The sequence below is a fragment of the Bacillus rossius genome, chromosome 1, assembly GCF_032445375.1.
Source record: "Bacillus rossius redtenbacheri isolate Brsri chromosome 1, Brsri_v3, whole genome shotgun sequence".
Classification (NCBI taxonomy): Eukaryota; Metazoa; Arthropoda; class Insecta; order Phasmatodea; family Bacillidae; genus Bacillus; species Bacillus rossius.
Window position 1 is genome coordinate 356,528,918 of NC_086330.1, and position 22,080 is coordinate 356,550,997.

Below are 22,080 nucleotides of genomic sequence, written 5' to 3' on the forward strand. Positions count from 1 at the left end.
AGGGCTGGAGTAACTTTATAGTATGTTGCCACCTATATTATAAGTAGCAACTTTACACACTGTAGCATTTTGGAGGGGGGTAAAATTTGATCCATCATCTGTGCATACACACATTAACTACACGATCTGGAAGGTTCTGTGTTACGGAGTGACGCTGTCGTACCACGCCTCCAACTGCTCGAGCAGCGTGACCTTCTCGATGCCTCCGCCTCCCTTGGTGACGCGGCGACGCAGCTGCCGCCGGAGGAACTTGAGGAGGCCGACGCGGGACTTGAGGATGTGGTTGTAGAGCCAGACGGCGCGCTGCTTGGCGCGGTCCGGGTGGTAGCGGCCCATGATGTGGGCGCGCAGCCGCAGGCCGTAAGGCTCCAGCAGCGCCAGCAGCCAGCACAGGCCCAGCAGGATCCCTGCGGGCGTTTAGCCTCGGCTGCATCCGGACCACTGGTCTCCCACCGAGGGGATCCGAGTTCAATCAGTGGGTGAACTTGGCTTAGAATTTAATCGGGAAAAAGAAAGGTAGGAAGGTTATTTCCGGAGGGGTTCAGTGTGGTTTGGAATACCTTCTAGTTCGATGGGAGAGTTCCAAAAATGTTTGTAAAATGACAGCCCCTTAATAAGCTATTCAACACATCTCTGTCATCTTGAAAAGTCTTTATTAAGAGGATGGAATCTGAACGATTTAAAAGAAGTTGATGGGGTTGGTTTTTGATGGCTAGATATTTTCATTGTGCTAACCAGAATGTACAGAAATATTCAATATAGTGTATAGATTTTTTTTTTTAATTGCAAACAGTTATTTATAATATAAGGGCTTGGAAACAAAAAAATAAACAAATATGAAAAAAAATTTGGCTGTAAAAGCTTTAAAATCATATAAGAATAACCTATATGCTAACCACATTTTAGAACAAAATGTAATTTTATCTTTTTTAAACAATCTATTATGCATTTAAAAGAAAATCATTGATACACACACACCCACACACACACGCACGTGCACACACACGCTTGCACACGCACACACACACACACACACACACACACACACACGTGTGCACACACAGGGATTATGGCCTAACCCCCTGGACCGCCTCTGGGTTTTATTCCTAGCTGGGCAAGGTTGGAGTTCTTGCGGAACTTGGCTGAGCCAATGGGTTTACGGCTTCTTCCATTTCCCCCACCTGGGGAGGGGGGGGGGTCAAGGGGGCCTGGACCCTCCGTAAAATCAAAAAGCCCCTCTCTATAAGGGCCTGCTTGCACTTGCAAAATCATAACTGTGAAATGGGGATGATAAAAGTTATCCTGTGTCCACCCCCCTCCTCCCCCGGTAGTCTATCAGTTTTTAGTTTATGCCCCCACCCATTCACTCCAACACTCCATTTTCATCTCATCAACCCCTCGCTGTCTTGTACGTCTTTGACAATGAGACATTCAGTATATCTTATTTACTCGAATCTAAAGACCCAGAACATTTGGAAAATTGAGGATGCCATGAATATTAAGGCACATCTCATGTCCAGAAAACCTACCTTCAAAAGTAACAAAAAAAAGTTCATCTTAAAATTGAGTGAATTCTATGAGTTTAACTGCTGCTAACAGACTCACTAAATGATCAAATTGTGTCTAGTTAACCCACCATTTGCTTTGCTTTAAACGGTAAAATGCGAGACTAGAACACTTTCCTTGCAACTCAGGAGGTAGTTTATGTTGTGGCTAATGAGATATCTGTGTAAAACACAAAATGATACTCAAATTGCTATGGGTAATATTTCTGGCTATTAACACCATGTTGTTTATTGGTAGAGACCGGAAAAATTCGCGATTTCAATGTCATGTAGAATATACTCCGTGATCCTGTATGCACGCGGGAAAATTACGACTGCTCATTGGCTACTGACTCGTCTCACCTGTTAATTGGGACATTAGTGATTCGATACTTCTTTTGTTGAAAGTTTATCATTGGCAGAGTGTCATTCAGATAAACTGTGGCCCAATCACTGATGCGGTAAAACGGCAAACGTATTTTGATTCTAGCCTATCGCGAAATGAATCCGCGAATTTTTCCGGTCTCTATTTATTGGTCGCAGGAAACTTGAAATGAAATAAAGAAATATTATGTTTTGGACTTTTTGTTTTTGCATAGAGATTGGTAAAAAAAATGTAAAAAAACAAATGTACCTTCTAAATTATGGGTATAAATACATAAATTTCTATGTTCATATGGCATGTACAAAGTTTGGTCCCAACATCCCGCTAGAAAAATGATTGTTTTCTAGCCTACATAATCTCTAAAGTTCTGTTATTTTAATTTAATCGCCAGTACTCAAAATCCCTTATACTAAAGTCTTAGCTTTAAATTTAAACATTTTTTTAATGTAAAAATTTGATTAGAGTAATATTTCATATTTAATTACAAAAATAAATACTTGCTATAGCTTAGATCAATTTTTGTCATTTGTGTGCACATACTTAAGAACACCTTCATCATGGATGAAAATTTGACATGTTTAGCATTGGTGACATTTTTATTTTTGAAATGTGATTTATACTTTACATGCATCGCTAAGCAATTCATACATGAGTGTTTATATATATAAATTTTCTTATCCATACTAAATTTTCTATTTATTTAGTGCTTTTTTGTGTGAAATAAAACAGTGTAATCTGGATGGTTCATTAATAATTAGGCCTACACATTAACATATTTAATATATTCCTAATACGAGTGTTCGTAAAAGTCAAAATTATGAACAGAATTTTTACTACTTTAAAACAGGGTGAATAAATACAGCAGGGTGAATAGAAACAGTCTGTTAAGTGAATCATAAAAACCCAATTCTTCATTATAAATCACCCTGTAATGATGTTGGAAAATAACTTGCAAAATATAAACATTTTAAATTAATGATTTTATTCATTAGATTTTTTGAGCTGACTGTTTCTCTTCACCACACTGTTTCTGTTCACCTCATTTTACGGTACACTAATCAATAATGTTTAGTGTTAGACTGCTTCAACAATCCTCTCAACTTCAGTTACCATCAGACCAAACAACACAGCAGAGTAAAAAGAAAAAAAAATTATAATAATAAATGTTAATTAAATGATGCAGAGTAAAAAAAAGATCTTCACACTTCAACAATCCACTTGATGATTAAACAAAATATTCAGTTAGTCACTGAACGATGAAACTGAACAATACACCGCACAATTGAGGTTCACAAATACAACAAACATGTTGAGGAAAAACTTGCAGAGAGACTTATATTCATCTGACATTCTAGTGTGTTTGTTAATCCCCCTCCTTCCTCCCCCCCCCCTTCCCGCCTTCTTTGCCATAAAGAGCCACGCACCTGGGCAATGCATTTTTTGTTGCATTTTTTGATGACTCATTGTCTCTACATTTCCTACTGGCTGTAGAGAAGTTTCACTTCAAAAAAAAGTGTGAGCTGGATGCCACTTGCAGGATGTAAACTTACCGATCTCTGCATAGGTGAACATGTCTGGTTGCAGAGGGTCCGGGAGGCAGTGAATGGTGTCAATCTCCAGCTTGATGCCGAAAGGTCTGAGGGCGTTCACAATACTGCGCATCAAATTGGCCAAGACACCGTCGCCCTCTATGTGAACACCGACCATATTTGGGGCTGAAACAGAGGTATACGTATGCCTTCATTTTCCCTCAAGTGAGGTAATTTTTCAAATGATATTCTTCATACTAAAAAAAAAAAAAAAAGTTAAATAAATGGTAACAACAGAGTTTTCTCACCCAAAATCTGTTTTAAAATGAACATTAAGTGAATATTCTGATGGTTGTGATACACAAATTAAAATATGTTCAAATAATGCATCTTTGGTTCAATCATTTTGTCAATGGTTTGTACACTTTTGAAACTGTATTCATAACCAATACAGATACCTAATTGGTTGATTTAACAAAACCTTCAATTGAAATCCAAGCCCCTATTTTTTTGTGTGTATGTTTCTGTTAAAATATTCACAGAAAATCATCATAGTGATTTATGTACTGACGTCGTCTGGCCGACGACCACCCCAGAGCCCGACCTGCACCCGCCAGTATACGCTCCCGCTAACGGAACACACCCCTGGCCATGGCCCACCCGAGTCAGGCGACCCGAACAGCAATCAAAGACAAAGCCGCGGAAACCTGAGTAGACAAGAGAAGAACCGTACCCATTCCTCCTAAAACATTAAATTAGGATTTTAGCGACAATAAAATCTCTTCCAGACACACCCGTTTGGAGTCTAGCGTAATGAGGTCACGCCTGGCGCGAGAGAGGCCGAGCCTCCCTCAGACGCCATGCCAGTTCGGCAGTTCAGCGCAGCTCATGGACCGGGGCGGACCTACGTCCCACGGAGAGGCAACATCCTTTGTCTACATTGAAAGTAACGTCCGGTAAATATAGTCACTAATTAACCAAACCCCTTTTATTACTTAACCTCTCCGTGAGTACCCGGTCCCTTTTTACGGTCCAGGACCTAATCCGGCCGCATCAACTTAAGGACACCCCGCACCACACTTGGTCAGTGGGGCTGCTCTTCAGCATACGGCACGGGCCGTCTCCCGCAACGTACAGAACTTTGTTTAAGGTCACGCGCACGGCGCTGACCACAAACCCGCAAGGGAACTTGGACAAACTTAATTGCGGTGCGTGTTTCACCACAGTGGGCACAACACCCGCGCCGAGACATTTGCATACGGGATTGGCCGTCTCCAATCGCCCGCCCCTTAATTCAGTGTATTTTTGTATCCCGTATTTTGTACTGCTAACTTACGTTACCCGAGTAACGAGTGCCACGTAACTTGTGCGCGCCCCCTTAATCCAGTGTAATTTTGTATCCCGTGTTTTGTATTGCTAACGTACGTTACCCGAATAACGAGTGCCACGTAACTTGTGCGCACCCCCTTAATTCAGTGTATTTTTGTATCCCGTATTTTGTATTGCTAACTTACGTTACCCGAGTAACGAGTGCCACGTAACCTGTACGCGCCCCCTTAATTCAGTGTATTTTGTGTCCCGCCTTTGTGTTACGAAATTACGTTACCTACGTACCCAGTGTGACGTCTGAGACATAACAGCATCCGAGGCCACGTAACGCGGAACACAAACAATAAGGCGCCACGGAATAACAAGTAAAAACCCCCCGGGGACCTCTGTAGAGTGTTGTATTGTGTACGACTCGCTCCTCTGAATAAAAGGTACGACACCACCACCTCAACTCCACGTCTCTTATTTAAAATCATCTCACGCAACACCGCCGCCGGCCCTAGTGGGCCACGCAGGGGCACATACATCCACGACCCCAAATTCACGACTAGAAACGAGCTAGTCTGGCGCCCACCCGGACAACACAGATCAAGAACCGGCGCGACGAGGCGAGCGGACAAAGGACACTCCAACCACCCCCACCCCCGCACGTCATAACGCGAGGCGAGCAACGGAGCGACGTCACCACCCCCACTCCGCGCGGACCGTTTTCGCCTCCTCTTTGTGCGGCTGTCCGGGCACCTACCCCCACCTCGTCACCCCGCTTCACGCTCTCCGCTTCGGGCAACCATCCCGATACCCCCACTCCGCGCGGAGCGTTTTCGCCTCCTCTTTGTGCGGCTGTCCGGGCACCTGCCCGCCGCCGATCTCAAACCCGCGCGCTACAACACGCGCCCAGACTACGAACAGCCCGTCACAGACGGCGAACTTGAACGTACAACATACAGCTCAACATGCAGGCACCACCTACAGACCTCGTGTGCACGCGTTGCCTATTACCAAGGGAAATAGACCTATTGACGGGATCACTGCCGTGGTACAGGACATGCCAATGCGCGAACACCCGGGACAACGTCACCGAACAGACCTGGGGCAAGCCCTGGAGCGAGACGTTACTCGGCGAGCCGCACACCCAATTACCGTGGTCATGGGCACCGCTTAAGACGGAGGCACAAGCTAACGTCACACTGGGAGGCATACTACCGACTATGGGCCTCACGAGTGCCCGGACCAATCTGGCACCCAAATACATCCCACCACCAAGCGCAATCACCGGACCAAACACGGGGATGCATACACGCAACCCGTGCTACACAGGGAAGTTAGCACTACCCGAGTTCAGCGGAATAGGGCACGAAGTACCCAGAGACTTCCTAACACACTGCGAGGTTAGACTGGCACGGTCCGGAATACCGACCGATGAATGGTCGGGGCGAGCGAGCGAACAGCTGAAGGGGACCGCCCGCCAATGGTGGAACATCTGGGGACACTTCGGCATGCCCTGGGAGGAGTTTGCCACGTCATTCAACCGCCGATTTGACACGGAACACGCACTGGTCCAATGCACGACACAGTTCTATGGCGAACGCCAACGCGACGGCGAACCCGTCGAGCAGTTTCTGGCCAAGAAAATGCAACTGTTCAATCGAGTAGCACCCGGCGCCGCGCCAGCCACCGCGCTCGCAACCATTACCACCCTCCTACACAATGAACTGCAACCGTTCATGCGGTGTTACCGCGCAGAGGAAGTCGAGGATTACGTCCGACAAGCCATAGACACGGAACGGAACATCCGGGGACTGCGACACTACGACCCCCCGAACACCGACCGGGACCTGGCCAGACGCCCAATGGGTCAGAGAATAGCCAGCGTCCAGAACCGGGAAGCAGGGGGCTACCCACCCGACCGCCCGCGACGAGCCATCGAGGACGCACCACCACCTGGTAGGCCCGATGGGTCATCGACACAGCAGGAACCCCCACTACCGCGATGCCAGTTGGGCTGCCCCGCAGGTACCCGCCACTGGCATGTCGACTGCCCACGCCGGCAAACACCACCCTTCACCAACACGTCGGGAAACGCCCACCCGGGGTCACGGCGGTAAAACCCGCGCCTCCGAGTAACCCGAGCCAACCCACACCCGCCGCGGAAGCAGCCACACCGCAGATAAACCAGCTAGTCCGCCCTCGCGACGGCCTACTCCGTATCCCAGTGGAAGTCAACGGGCAACCCACGGCGGCCCTGGTAGACACGGGCGCGAGCCACGTGTTCGTGGCCCCCCACCTGGTACCCCCCGGCGCGCTGCAGCCCCACCAAGCCGAGTTACGGTTAGCAACCAGCACGCAACCGGGAAGGACAGTGGGGCAAGCCGAACTCGAGGTATGCATTCGGGACGACGTCACCACGGTAACCGCCCTAGTGGTAGAGGACTTACACGAAGGGATAGTACTAGGCCAACCATGGTTAGCGAGACAAGATGCGGTGATCGAAATGAAACCCAGACGAGTTTACATTGGCACCCGCGAGCGGCTCACGGTGTACGCCATAGGCACTACCCCCGAGAGTCAGGGGGAGAAAGTAACCTTAGACCAGTTCCGCCACAACGTCCCCCACGAGTACCGAGCAGCAGTGGAACGCGTGTTGGCAGAAAGGCAGGACGTCTTCGCGGTAGCCGACCCACTGAAACGCACCACCATCACCGAACACCACATCCCGACCACCCACGACAACCCAGTACACGAGGCCCCGAGAGGCTACGGGTTCCGGGAGCAGAGGGCCATCCGGGAGCAAGTGGCGGACATGCTTCGCGACGGGGTAGTCGAGCCGTCCAACAGTCATTACAATGCTTGCGTCGTATTAGCCCCAAAGAAAGACGGTTCGCTACGCTTCTGCGTCGATTTTCGGCCGCTAAACGCGATCACGATTAGCTCACCCCCACCTCAAATCAGCGTCGACGCCGCCGTAGCCGGACTCGGCCGCGCGAAAGTCTTCAGTACGCTCGACCTGAAGGCTGGGTACTGGCAAGTGCCCATACGGGCGGAAGACAGGGGGAAAACCGCGTTCACGATACCAGACGGGCGGAAGTTTCAATTTCGCGCCATGCCTTTTGGGCTAAAGTGCGCACCGGCCACGTTCCAGGGAATGATGACCCGAGTGTTGGAGGGGTACCTGGGCCAGTTTGCGATCGCGTACCTCGACGACGTGATCGTCTTCTCCGAGACGTGGGAGGACCACGCCAGACACCTGGCGCTGGTCCTAGAACGCTTGGCCACACACCATCTCACGGCCGCACACCACAAGTGTCATATCGGGACCCAGGAGGTCGAATTCCTGGGCCACCTAGTAAGCGCGGCTGGCAACCGACCCCAACCCGTTCACTTGCGCAAGATCGCTGAAGCGGCACCACCGCGGACGAGGAAGCAACTCCAATGGTTTATCGGCCTGGTGAACTGGCTCAGGGGGTACATCCCCGACTTCTCCCGTACCATCGCACCACTGACCGACCTCCTGTCACCACGGGCACGGTACCATTGGGGCGAACCCGCGCAACGCGCCTTCGAAGAAATAAAAGCCGCCTTCACTCGCTGTCACACCCTCACACGAGTAGACCCCGGACGCCGCCTCTACCTTCAGACCGACGCCAGCGCACTCGGTGTGGGCGCGGTGCTTTTTCACACGGACCCGAACGGGGTCCGCGAGGTCATCGACTACGCTAGCGCGAAGCTCGGACCGGCCGAACGCCGGTATCACAGCAACGAGCAAGAGTGCCTAGCCGTAGTCTGGGCCATGAAAAAGTACCGGCCCCACCTGGAGGGGAAGTGCTTCACACTGAGGACGGACAACAGCTGCCTCACCTGGCTGCGTACGATGCAGGGGCGGAAAGGCAAACTCATACGATGGGCGCTATTCCTCCAGTCGTTCGACTTCGACGTCGAGCACGTTCCCGGCACGGAGAACCAGCTCCCCGACTTACTGTCGCGGGAACCCGACGACCGAACAGAGCTGACGGACGAGGACGACTGGGAGGAGATTCTACCCCCGGACACACCACACGGACACGCATCGCACGACTCGGCATGCGCGCGAATCACGGCCGACGCGGACGGGGACGAAGACCCACCCAACACCGTGGCCGACGTCCAGGACCGGGTACGTCGAGCACAGGAAACGTCAATAGACGCGGCAAGACGCCGCCAGCAAGCGACCGCCGGACACGAGGCGTGGCGCGTGCAAGACGGCCTGATTCAGACTCACACACCCGGACACCAGGAAGACTGGAGGACCTACGTCCCGACGGAAGCCCGAGAAGCGGTCCTTCGGTTCTTCCACGACCACGACCTCGCTGGACACCCGGGGACCGATCAGACACGACGAGAAGTCACCCGGCACTACCACTGGCCCCGCGTCACGTACGACGTACGTACGTACGTGCGCGAATGCGAGGTCTGTCAGGCGAGGAAAGCGAGGCGGCGTGACGGCGAGGAGCAACAGCGACCCAGGGAACCCACCACCGCCTTCCAAACGATAGCCTTAGACGTAATGGGCCCCTACCCCCGCACGCCGCGCGGCAAACGCTTCCTCCTCGTCGTGACGGACCTCTTCACGCGGTGGACGGAGGCGTATCCATGCGGGAACGTGCGCACACCTACCATCATCAGCCTGCTGACCAGGGAATTCCTGTCCCGTTGGGGATACCCCCAGTCGGTGTTGACGGACAACGCCAGTCAGTTCCTGGGGCGACATTGGAAGGGCTGGTGCGACGAACACCAGATCGAGCACCACACGACGCCCGCCTACCACCCGAGAGCGAACCCGACAGAGCGCCGGAACCAGGAACTGAAGGCACAGCTCCGGATCCGGCTGGGGGCAGACCACACGCAGTGGGACCTGCACGTGGCTGACGCCCTCTTCTGTGTACGACGCCGCACCAACGCCGCAACCGGCCGCACACCGGCCGAAATGATACAGGGCCACAACCTGCCCTTACCGGGAGAATGGGCCACACACGGCACTCCACACCCCGACGAGACGACGGAGGAACGCGACCAACGACGGGTGACTCTGCACGACGAGGCAAGACGTAGGCAGGAGAGGTACGCCAACCGGATCACCCCAATCACAGATCATCCTCCACCCGCCGTGCAGGTCGGCGATCAGGTGTTCGCGCGACTACACCCACTTTCAGCCGCACCCCGCAACTATTGCGCGGGCCTGGCCCCGCGCTGGGGCGGGCCATACACGGTACGGCGACGACTAGGCAGGACGACGTACTTAGTCCGCACGGAGGGACGGCGCCTGAAAAAGGTGCACAGGGACGACATCCGGCTCACCGCCCTGCCTGGGGAGAGGAACCCAGACGGGGACGCAGGACCCCCCACTCCGGACGACAACGGACGCCGTACGCCGGAGAGCGACGCCGTCCAGGAAGAGGACAACTCGCCAGAAGCGACCCCCGCTAGGAGCCGACCCGAACCGCGCCCATACCGCACCCTAGTGTTCACGAACACCACGTCCAACAGGCCCCGCGACGAACTTGCATACACGCCCGGGACATCACCCGCAGAGGCCGCGTCAGACGACGAGGCGAGGCCACGACCACGGCGGTGGCGGCGCCCGCCCACGTACCTCGACGATTATGCCCTTAGCATGGCCACGGGGGACACCGGGGGCGACCCCGCCCACGACGTGCCAGACGAACCAGAAGAGGTCCACGAGAACGCACCGGAGACGGCAGTGGTACCCTGGGAGGGAAGCGGGGTGTACGAGAGCCCCCCACCGCAATGCTACCCACGGGGCGATGAAGCAGAGGCCGTGGAGATCGCCGAGCTGTCGCACAGCATAGGTCAATCCGATGCGGGCAACGACGACGGGCCAACGCCGATCGTCACGCAACCCGGAGAGACCGACCCGGAGATCGCCGCCTCAGCATCAGCCGCCATACCCGAACGGGAACGGACTCCGTACCAGTCCACGAACTGTCAACCGCCGCCGAAGGAGGACCTCCGCGGACCAGGACATCGACTGGGGACAAGCGAACCCGCCAGCGAGCCCGCAGAACGACCCCGACGGGCCCACAGACCTCCAGTTCGCCTGGCCGACTTCGACCTGGGAACAGGGCGCAGGGCCTGTCAGCCACAAGGCTACCTCGACGAGTCAACCCCCGGATGTTCGGCGTGGGACGACCCGGGACAGGTGCTCGGGCCCTACCAACTGCGGCCACCGCGAGCACCACCCGGGTGGAGCTGTTGCCGGAGCTAGGAGGCGCCACGACGCCGCCCCCGGCACGCCTGCCACGACGGCAACCGGGGCGGCGCGCACGTTGGCCCAGTCGGCCACGTTCACCAGGTCCAGTGCGCTGACCCTATCAGCCGCTGACCCCACCCAGACGCCACGACGCCGCCCCCGGCACGCCTGCCACGACGGCAACCGGGGCGGCGCGCACGTTGGCCCAGTCGGCCACGTTCACCAGGTCCAGTGCGCTGACCCTATCAGCCGCTGACCCCGCCCAGGCGCCACGACGCCGCCCCCGGCACGCCTGCCACGACGGCAACCGGGGCGGCGCGCACGTTGGCCCAGTCGGCCACGTTCACCAGGTCCAATGCGCTGACCCTATCAGCCGCTGACCCCACCCAGACGCCACGACGCCGCCCCCGGCACGCCTGCCACGACGGCAACCGGGGCGGCGCGCACGTTGGCCCAGTCGGCCACGTTCACCAGGTCCAGTGCGCTGACCCTATCAGCCGCTGACCCCACCCAGACGCCACGACGCCGCCCCCGGCACGCCTGCCACGACGGCAACCGGGGCGGCGCGCACGTTGGCCCAGTCGGCCTTGATCACCAGGTCCAGTACGCGGAGCGAACCAGCTGCTGAGCCGCGAACCACGCCGGGATGGAGCGGCCGGAGCTAGGGGTGGCCCCATGTTAGCGGGACCATAAGCGGCGCAAGGTCGGGCTTCACAGGGGGGGGGCGTTTGACGTCGTCTGGCCGACGACCACCCCAGAGCCCGACCTGCACCCGCCAGTATACGCTCCCGCTAACGGAACACACCCCTGGCCATGGCCCACCCGAGTCAGGCGACCCGAACAGCAATCAAAGACAAAGCCGTGGAAACCTGAGTAGACAAGAGAAGAACCGTACCCATTCCTCCTAAAACATTAAATTAGGATTTTAGCGACAATAAAATCTCTTCCAGACACACCCGTTTGGAGTCTAGCGTAATGAGGTCACGCCTGGCGCGAGAGAGGCCGAGCCTCCCTCAGACGCCATGCCAGTTCGGCAGTTCAGCGCAGCTCATGGACCGGGGCGGACCTACGTCCCACGGAGAGGCAACATCCTTTGTCTACATTGAAAGTAACGTCCGGTAAATATAGTCACTAATTAACCAAACCCCTTTTATTACTTAACCTCTCCGTGAGTACCCGGTCCCTTTTTACGGTCCAGGACCTAATCCGGCCGCATCAACTTAAGGACACCCCGCACCACACTTGGTCAGTGGGGCTGCTCTTCAGCATACGGCACGGGCCGTCTCCCGCAACGTACAGAACTTTGTTTAAGGTCACGCGCACGGCGCTGACCACAAACCCGCAAGGGAACTTGGACAAACTTAATTGCGGTGCGTGTTTCACCACAGTGGGCACAACACCCGCGCCGAGACATTTGCATACGGGATTGGCCGTCTCCAATCGCCCGCCCCTTAATTCAGTGTATTTTTGTATCCCGTATTTTGTACTGCTAACTTACGTTACCCGAGTAACGAGTGCCACGTAACTTGTGCGCGCCCCCTTAATCCAGTGTAATTTTGTATCCCGTGTTTTGTATTGCTAACGTACGTTACCCGAATAACGAGTGCCACGTAACTTGTGCGCACCCCCTTAATTCAGTGTATTTTTGTATCCCGTATTTTGTATTGCTAACTTACGTTACCCGAGTAACGAGTGCCACGTAACCTGTACGCGCCCCCTTAATTCAGTGTATTTTGTGTCCCGCCTTTGTGTTACGAAATTACGTTACCTACGTACCCAGTGAGACGTCTGAGACATAACAGCATCCGAGGCCACGTAACGCGGAACACAAACAATAAGGCGCCACGGAATAACAAGTAAAAACCCCCCGGGGACCTCTGTAGAGTGTTGTATTGTGTACGACTCGCTCCTCTGAATAAAAGGTACGACACCACCACCTCAACTCCACGTCTCTTATTTAAAATCATCTCACGCAACACCGCCGCCGGCCCTAGTGGGCCACGCAGGGGCACATACATCCACGACCCCAAATTCACGACTAGAAACGAGCTAGTCTGGCGCCCACCCGGACAACACAGATCAAGAACCGCCTTTTCCCACTAGGAGCCACACCGGGACTCGAGCCCGAGACCCCGGACGACGGCAGTACCTCAAATTTCCTAGTAGGAAAAAATAACTTGCACCAATTTTATCTGTTATAAAGTCCCCCTTAAAACTGTTTTACAAAATTTAACAAGTTAAAATTTTTTGGACAAAGCAGAATTTTATATGTAAAAATTTATTTCTATTTTGTCCAGTCTCTTAGCTGTAAAACTAGAATAAATACAGAGTTGTTACAAAAATACGTTTCTTTCAGCCCTTTTTTCAAACGTTATGTTAGTGGAGTTCATTGAGTCCACTCAGAAGTTACTGAAAATGTTTATGTTATTTAAGAGCTTAGTGCTTGCATGAATGATGTACTTGTACAATTTATTAATATATTTTGTAAATCACAATGGTTAAATTACATTTCTAAATTTTCCAAGTAAATTTTTACCTACCGTTCACTGTTGACTTGAATCTGCCATGCTTTTTAATAATCATCATGAGCCAGAACAAGCCATAGTCGATGAAGAGGTATGTGAGGATTTTGAAGGACCCCACACTGAGGATTAAAAACTGCCTGGCGAGTTTCTGTTTCTCAGTCCGTATCAAACGAAATGATCTCATCTGAAATATAGTAGAAAGACATACAAAGATAAGGACACGTGTTAGGTGGACATAGTAGCATTCAAACCAGATCCATTGGGAATATAATACTACTGACACAGGCCATTTGTGTTATTCATTGCATTTAGAAAACCAAATCAAAGATAAGAGATTTACATCACCAGTATGCTTGGAGAAGACTAATACAAAGATAGGAGGAGTCTTAGGCCGGGTGTACACACAATGAGGCATGACACGATGCAACATTTTGTGTGAATATTAGAATTTTCGAATATCAAAACGAATAGTTTATAATTCGTATTCCATTCTATTTCAAATACTAACACTTCGAAAAAACAAATATTCAGATGTTTACGAATATGGCTGTGTGGGATCTCGAAAGTCTGGAAAAATTTTGGGATCACAGAAGAATTTTATCGTCTGGCTGGGACACAGGTTTTAAGTAATGTTTTAGGGTTATTTATGTGGAGTTTTTTTCTACATCTGGCCATGTAAATTTTGAGAAGGCTAATATAGTAAAGCTGGATGTAACACAGTAATTCGGAACCAATATTACACCTACTTTATCAGCTGAAGTAATTTACAGAGAAGAGAGTCCGGCAGGTCGTTAAAAATAGATAAGAACTGATAACATACTGATAAGGATAAATATGTGTCCATAAAAATCAAAACAATGTGGGTGTGTTAAAGTTGACAGTTTTCTGATCAGAGGGTTGAAACACAGCATGCCAGCTCTGTGATTAGTTTAGTTCAGAATGTGGGGGAGTGGGCAAGAAGAGGTAAAACTTTTATGGATCTCGTGGAAAACATCTGGTTGTATAGTCACAGCAGCAAAAAAAAAAAGGGAGGAGAGGGGCAAACTTCACCTCTTTTTCCAAGCACTGGACAGGACAAGATACAGAAAAAGAAAGGAACATTCTAAGCAGCTTCTGTGTCAAAACAAGCCAAAAATATAATCCATTGATTTATATATGTTAATAAAAATATAAATAATAATTAATTTCCACTTAGTGAAAAATACAAACACACAAGTTTTAATTTTTTTTAGTCCTACATCATCTATACTAATATTATAAAGCTGATGAGTTTGTTTGTTTGTTTGTTTGTTTGTTTGTTTGTTTGTTTGAACGTGCTGATCTCAGGAACCACTGGTCCGATTTGAAAAATTCTTTCAGTGTTGGATAGTACATTTATCGAGGAAGGCTATAGGCTATATTATATTATCAATAACATTAGGGATCCTTACTAAAAGTCCAATTTAGAATCAAATGCGTTGGAGGGGGTTAGATTCAACATGCAGTACACGTACGAAGAGTATATTGACAATGCCGCAGGCGCTAGAAGTTTATTTCCTATTGCCTATTAACATTGTTGCCATGTACTAGATGCCTTATCATTCTTAATTTTTACATGCAAGTAAAAAACACCCGTGATATTAACAACGAAGCAATCAGTACCCTCATAAGAGTTCAAATAGTATTTAAATACTTTTTATCACTTTAAATCGCAAACCTAAACCATTGTTTTTTTTCCTCTCTCTGTGTTTAATTTGTTTTTTATTGCTTTTTTTTCAAGTACATATATATATATTTTACAGACTTGAAACTTCACAGTAATGTTCCATATGTTACGCAGGATGACATTTTACTAAAATTAGATCCCATGGGTGGTTAAAACCAGGCAACAGTGGGTACTTTGTCTGCATGAGAACAGGATTTTGCATTGTTCATGCCTTCTGCGTCTCCATGGCAACGGGCATCGCGCAGCAGTGGCGTACCCACAAGGAGGGGCATGTATAATGAGCGGCGCAAGAGTGATCTGCCTGTAGACTGCCGTAGCGAAGTACGGGTACATCAGTTGTAAGTTGCGTGCACGAGTCGGGAAACCATCGGTGCTATTCATTTTCTCTCCGGTACATTATGCAGCATTGTAATAAATTTTCACTGAATTTTTTTTTTATTTACCATTACTGTAAATGGGAGATGTGGCTTAATTTTTTTCCATTAGTATAGCCGTGCGAAGCCGGGTCGGGCAGCTAGTAATTTGATATTCGTATTCATATGTGATTCGACTAAGAAACTGATATTCGCACAGGCCTAGTGATAGTAGTTGTAATATAAAAGAAATACACGCTGAATCAGATGCAGCCCGATGTGACAAAACTGTCGTGATCATACAGGAGGCGACAGCATCGAATGGCTGTTCTAACTTCGTCGTGAGCAGACTGACTGATGACAGCAGTGTTCTGCGCATGCATGAATTAAGAACATTTGTCAACAAAAACATGCCGTAGTGTATTAATAATTTTTTTTTTGTCATATAGAGCTGGATGCAAATTATTTTTATTAAAGGAAAACCTATAATAATATAACGAAAATAGACATCTTGTGGTGTAACACCATGTTCCATGGTGTTGCGTCTTGTCTGAATCTGTGTGCGCCCAACCTTAGTAGTTGAGTGGTCAGATGATTCACCTCCTACCAAGGCATTCCGGGTTTGATTTCCGGCTGTGTCAGACCCAGATTTTTTTGAAAGTGCGAAATGTGGTGGATGTTGCCGTAAGCCCAGGGTTTTCTTGGGATACCCTAGTTTCCTCCACCAACTCATTCCGTTTCTACTCCATCCACATCACTTCACCCCTTGTCATCTCTGATGACCTCAATGTCGATAAAACGTAACGCTCATTTCATGCGTTCATTCCGTCATTCAATCATTAATTCATTAATTCAATCATTCATGTATTCATTAATTCAATCATTCATGTATTCATTAATTAATTCATTCAAAAAGACAGGATTTTAAATAAAATAACTATCACTGCAATACTTTGGCACCAGCTACCTATAGTTATTTAGTTGTATGAATCATACCTAAGGTTGCTTCAAGAATTACAGTAGCTACCTCCTGGTCACATTGATATGGCACTGTGGAGCGAATGGATCAGGAGGTTGACAAAATATAATCAAATTCTTCGTTTCGATGTGCTGGGTAACAAACATATTTATGCACCTTTTTTTCCCCTTTCAAAAAGATAGGTTCGAAGGTGCTAGCATATTCATTATGTTGGTCATTATTTCTTTTGTGGTTTCTGTGATCATTTCTTTGCATGGAGACGCGATAATAAAAACCCTTTTCTGAATCATATGTCATACAGTGGAACCTCTTTATAAAGTACTTCACTTTAAAAAATTGTTGCGGAGGGGGGGGGTTGATCGGTCGGCTTTAAGGTGGAAGGTTAGTGGGCGCCACCACGTGGTGCGGCACGTGGACCCGGTGAGACTCCTAACTCAGGGCGTGACGTCGCCCATGTGAGACGTGATATTCCCCCTTGAAAACATCTAGCACTAATTCCTGCCCGCTCTCAGCGTCGGGCATGCTTTTACCTACGAATTACGTAGTACGAGGAAAAAGACCGAGACTGGCTGTAAACTAATTAATGAAACAGTCCCCCGACCGAGAGTAGCTCCGAGGACTAAAAGAAAGTGATTGAGACGAAATTAAAGTTAACAGAATTACTTGGCAGAGAAAACAAGCGGTGAGGTCCCCGGAGTGCTGATGCGTCTGCTCTCGGTCGTTGATGGCGGAAGACTAGGCAGAGATCATGGCTCGCTCGGCTAACATGGCGTCCTCCCGCCGAAACAATTGCCGTTAAGATAAAACAAACAACACAATTATATATACTTATGTTTTTAGGGGTGCGGCGCACTGGCTCGACAGCGCCCTCTTGCTGGGCGAGCACACACGCACGCACACGTACGCACGGGTAGGCGGGAGGTTTGAATGGAGGGTGGGTGGTGTTTGGGCGGTGGCATATCGGACTTAAAAGGGGCCGCAGGCCCGGACGATGTCAAAATTATGGCTTTTTTCTTTTAAACTCCAAGTTATCTGTGTGTAGTCCTTTGTATACTATCCAGTAGTTATCTTTTGTGGTTGTTAACTGTTGTAAAATAGATGTTATATTGTAATATATTGCATTGTACTTTATGTTGTCTAAATCATTTACTTTATTTTGTATGACTTTTTCTATTGTTTTGTTTATGTATGTTGTCTACCACCTTTGCTAACTGCAGTAGGTAGACATGTTACAACTGATATAATAAATAAATATAAATAAATAAAAAAAAGGTAAAATGTCGCACAAGTGATAACGATTACGAACACTAGTACAACCTTTACATCCATTAGTGAATATCTGTTGAAAATATTAGTGATATTAGTGACAGAATAACAAATGCAAGAGAGGAATCATGTTAAAATTTCAGGAAAAAAAATCTTCAATAATGGTAATGTGAGTAAAATTTGAAAATGTGCGTGGCACGTGGGATCGAGTCTTATAAAGTGCGTATTTTCAGATCCCTAGAATATGTTTTAAATCTAGTAACAGTTCAGTATAAAAATTTAGAATCTTTCATTATTTAGTAAAAAAAAATTCTGTTTTTTTTTTTAATGCTTCAAGCATGTCGTAATGAGATGTGACTGTATTCACACAGCACAATAACTCCTCACCACGATGTACTGGGTACGCTCCACACGGGTGAGCGGGAGAACCGTCTCCATGTCCTTGGCTGCACGCCTCACGTCCAGCTCGATGAAATCCTGAGTGATGTAGACGTTGTCGAAATGCTCAGCCGTGAGAAACTTGCGCTTGTAGCACCATATCCTGCAATAGTACGTCCAGCGACACTGATAAGCTATGTGCGAATTTCACGTCTGCCACACTATGAAATCACTTTACGGTAGAAGGATGTTATTACTACTTTCTCATACTATTCGTAATTATTTTTTTCTATATCGAAAATATTTTTCATGACATGGCTTGATGAATGGATTGAGCTTGAAGCCTCATCGACATCTGGGTCGTTAGAGACAGTGAAATATGAAGTGTTGACAGAACGAATGTGTGGGAGGAAACGGGAGTGCCCTCAGAAAACCCGCTGGTGCCACATTTTCCGCCGCATTTCCCACTTGTTTGACCCTGCCAGGAATCTAACCCAGATCGTCTTGGTGGGACGCTAGTGATCTGACCACTCGACCATAATAGTCCTGACATGGCTGTGATGATTTATTTTATTTATTTATTTTTGTAACATGCCCACCTGCAGCTGGAGAACTTTTGAGGTGGGCATGGCGTACAGACAGTCAAATAAACACATCTACATTTTGAGAACATAAATACACAAAGGACAACGTAGGCACCACAAGCAGACAGGCACCGCATGCAGGTAGGTACCACATGGGTTTAGGCACCACCTACAAGTAGGTACTACATAAGCACTACTGCAAGGGCTACAATGGACGGGACAGTCTCTACAGGATATAGGACAAATTACGTCAAAAACCAGTACAGACAAATATATACGATGAACAAAGGATAACATGATTATTATAAAAACACAAATACATAAATAAGAAACATAAAATGAACAATATTTATGCAATAGACAAACACAGTAACACAACATGGATCATGTTTTCAAAAACAAGTGATTATATTGAAGTTAACAACAATATAAAAAATTTTAATGATAATGTTAATAAAATTTTAAAATGTATTCTTTTTTTGTTTTTATTTGTCATTTTGACAGTGAGCTTTTTTAGAGGTCAAATGCTCTAAAAGAAGAAATCAGCCGTGGTCTATTGTAAAGAGCACATAACTGCATTTATTTGGAGTGATTTCTGGAAAGCATGGAAAATCAGAATGGATGGGCACTATTGAAACCCAGGCCCTTCCGAATGAAAGTCCAACGTTTTACTGTTACTCCTTGCTCAGTGTTAAAATTTAGTTTGTAACAGTTTTTAACAATTTCAAGAGTGTGTAAAGTTTTAAAATCAAGATGTATGAACTGGAATTCAAACCCAGGCTGTACCAAATGCAATCAGGCCCCAATTTATGGCCGCTAGCATTCTCCTTCCTTTTCCAGTTCCCCCCAAATATATAATTTTACAAGCTTTTTTTTTATTTTCACATTTAAAACAGCACATTACACAAATAAATACTAAGGTTTTTCAAAGACATAGGAGGTTTGTCTTTTTATTATTTAAATTCAATAAATGGTTTTTGCATTTTTGTATGGCTGTTGTAACTACCGTAGTAAAACATGAGCTATAGTATACTGTATATTGTTAAACGAGTTTAAAATCTATTTCTAAAGTATTTGGTTTAAGGCCTAATACTTTTAAGCACACTACAATAGTTAGTGCAAACTGACATTTCCCCTTGACATGTATTTTTGAAAATCAAATCATTACAGTACGTTACAAAACTTATTTTTCCGTCCCTCCAAATTATTTTGTCCAATTTTTTTCTCACCTCAAATTCCTTCGTCCCTCAAAAACTGGCGCTCTGGGCAAATGCCCGGTTGGCCCATTTGTAAATCGGGGCCTGAATGCAAGTCCAACCTATTACCTTTACGACACCTTGCCCAGTGTTCAAATTATGCTTGTAACTGTTTTTATGATTTCAGGCGAGCGTTAAGTTTAGCTTATTAAAATAGGAAGTAGGCAGAGTTGCCAGTTCATTCAAGGGAATTGCAGCACTGGTCACCTGAAGAGTATGTTGATGAACATGGTGCTGAACAGCATGCCGATGAAGCTGAAGATGATCATGAACACAGTCACTCGTTCTTGGATGTCAGCTGCTATCTCTGCTGCGATCTGCTTGTACGTCTTACTCTGCGTCGTCTCCATTTCGAAGTCTCGGCTGATGTTTATCTTAACGTAAAACATGGTCTTCACCTGGTTAGCAAACTCTTTGAGTTCTGGAAAATAAAATATAACATTTATTTAATAATTTATGTACAAGAGTGTTATACCTTACTTAAAATAAACAAGAAGACTAATGTTACAACCTACAATGACGTGGACTTTTAATGAGAAGCATTGTTTTTTTAAATTTTTTATTTATAGACAAATTTATGGATTACTTCAATGCACATTAGTAATTAACATAAAATATCCAAACTTAAGAATTAACATCATTCACACATATTAATATATTTAATATATTTTTGGTTTGGTGGGGGTTAAAAATAATTTATTTTTGAGCTCTCGTAAAAACAACTATGTCAACCTAATTCCTTGCATCATTATCTATATTATTAATTTACTCTCTTTTTTCTTATAACTGTCGTTTGATTAAAACAAGAAAATTTACAAACTCACCACATTATTTATAATTTACAGTTTTACTGATAGATCATGAAGTCTAAATAAAGTCTTGCGGAGTAATTGGGGGTGCAGAAGGTTTTAAAGGGCAGAATCAAGGTTATAAAAAACTGCATTCCAATTAAATAATGTATTTCTACAATATGTCTTTAGATCCAAATGAACATGACACTTGTGAAATTAAATTTTTTTTGCTTATCATTTTATCAGGGGGTTATTTCATAAATGTTACAATTTTAAATTTTACTGGTGAAAGGTGACAGAAAATTGTGCGACAAGTTTTCGTACTGATGTTTCATAAAAACTTATTACATGTTTAGCAAAATTGTCATGATAATCATGTACATCTGTGGACAATTTTGTACATGTTTATTTCCTTTAACTTTTGTGTTGACAGGAAAAAAACGAGACAGATTTGTCAAATCTTAATGTACTTTTTGTTTTATAAAACAGATGTATCTCAAGTTTATAAACTTGTCAACAGAAATGACAGGTATCCTTTTATTGTTTATTTTTGTGTGTGTACTTAAATTTGACGATTTTTTTTTTCTGAGTTAGAGGGGGTGCATTTAATTTTCCTTGATAATAAATGTAGTGAGAGTAATGCAAAGAATAGGAATAAGATTACAAAATTTCAGGCAACGTATCAAAAACCAACATCATAGCTTGTCTTGAATAAAGCATGTGTACTTGATAGCTATCCTTATCATAACAATATTAGCTTTAGATTTTAAAATGTAATTGTAACATTTTTTGAACTTTAAAAATTAATTTTTTTCCAGCCTATTATGTATGGAAAACTTGTACTTGTTATGAAACATAGATGTGTTGTGTCATATTGACAAATTGTTCTTAATTGTGATTTATTTAATTTTTATATGTATCACTTGCAACATTTTATTAAATAGGTCCTGTGGAGTCATTATAAAACCAATTGAACCAATTGTATATTTAAATCGTTCAATTTTTATTTATATTTATATAAATATTTTTTGTGGAATTTGATTACATTTCATACGGATACAGATAGAGTACCCAAAAATAATGAGATGACTTCGCTAAAAGTGTGGTTCATATTATAATTGTAAACTTGTATCTCGCTGTTGGGAGAGCTTGAATTAACAGCGTTGGGAGCAGCTTAGTTGCAAAACTACAAGCTCTGCATCGTAACTGCGT

The 22,080-nt window shown here is 46.7% G+C and overlaps 1 protein-coding gene and 1 long non-coding RNA gene across 3 annotated transcripts in view; one reads left to right on the forward strand and one right to left on the reverse strand.

Annotated features, from left to right (window-relative positions):
- LOC134528273 (DC-STAMP domain-containing protein 2-like) overlaps positions 1-22,080 on the reverse strand; it is a 57,734-nt gene that overhangs the window by 23,251 nt on the left and 12,403 nt on the right. For both annotated transcript variants that reach the window (XM_063361755.1, XM_063361756.1), the window contains exons 7-11: positions 20,285-20,498; positions 18,247-18,400; positions 13,572-13,740; positions 3,480-3,644; positions 164-407 (exon numbers count right to left, since the gene is read on the reverse strand). In XM_063361755.1, coding sequence (XP_063217825.1) covers positions 164-407; positions 3,480-3,644; positions 13,572-13,740; positions 18,247-18,400; positions 20,285-20,498 — 946 coding nt within the window. The remainder of the gene's footprint in view (positions 1-163; positions 408-3,479; positions 3,645-13,571; positions 13,741-18,246; positions 18,401-20,284; positions 20,499-22,080) is intronic.
- On the forward strand, positions 14,015-21,838 carry LOC134528274 (uncharacterized). The gene is made up of 2 exons (XR_010074375.1): positions 14,015-14,519; positions 20,205-21,838. It is a non-coding gene; the product is annotated as an uncharacterized LOC134528274 (long non-coding RNA).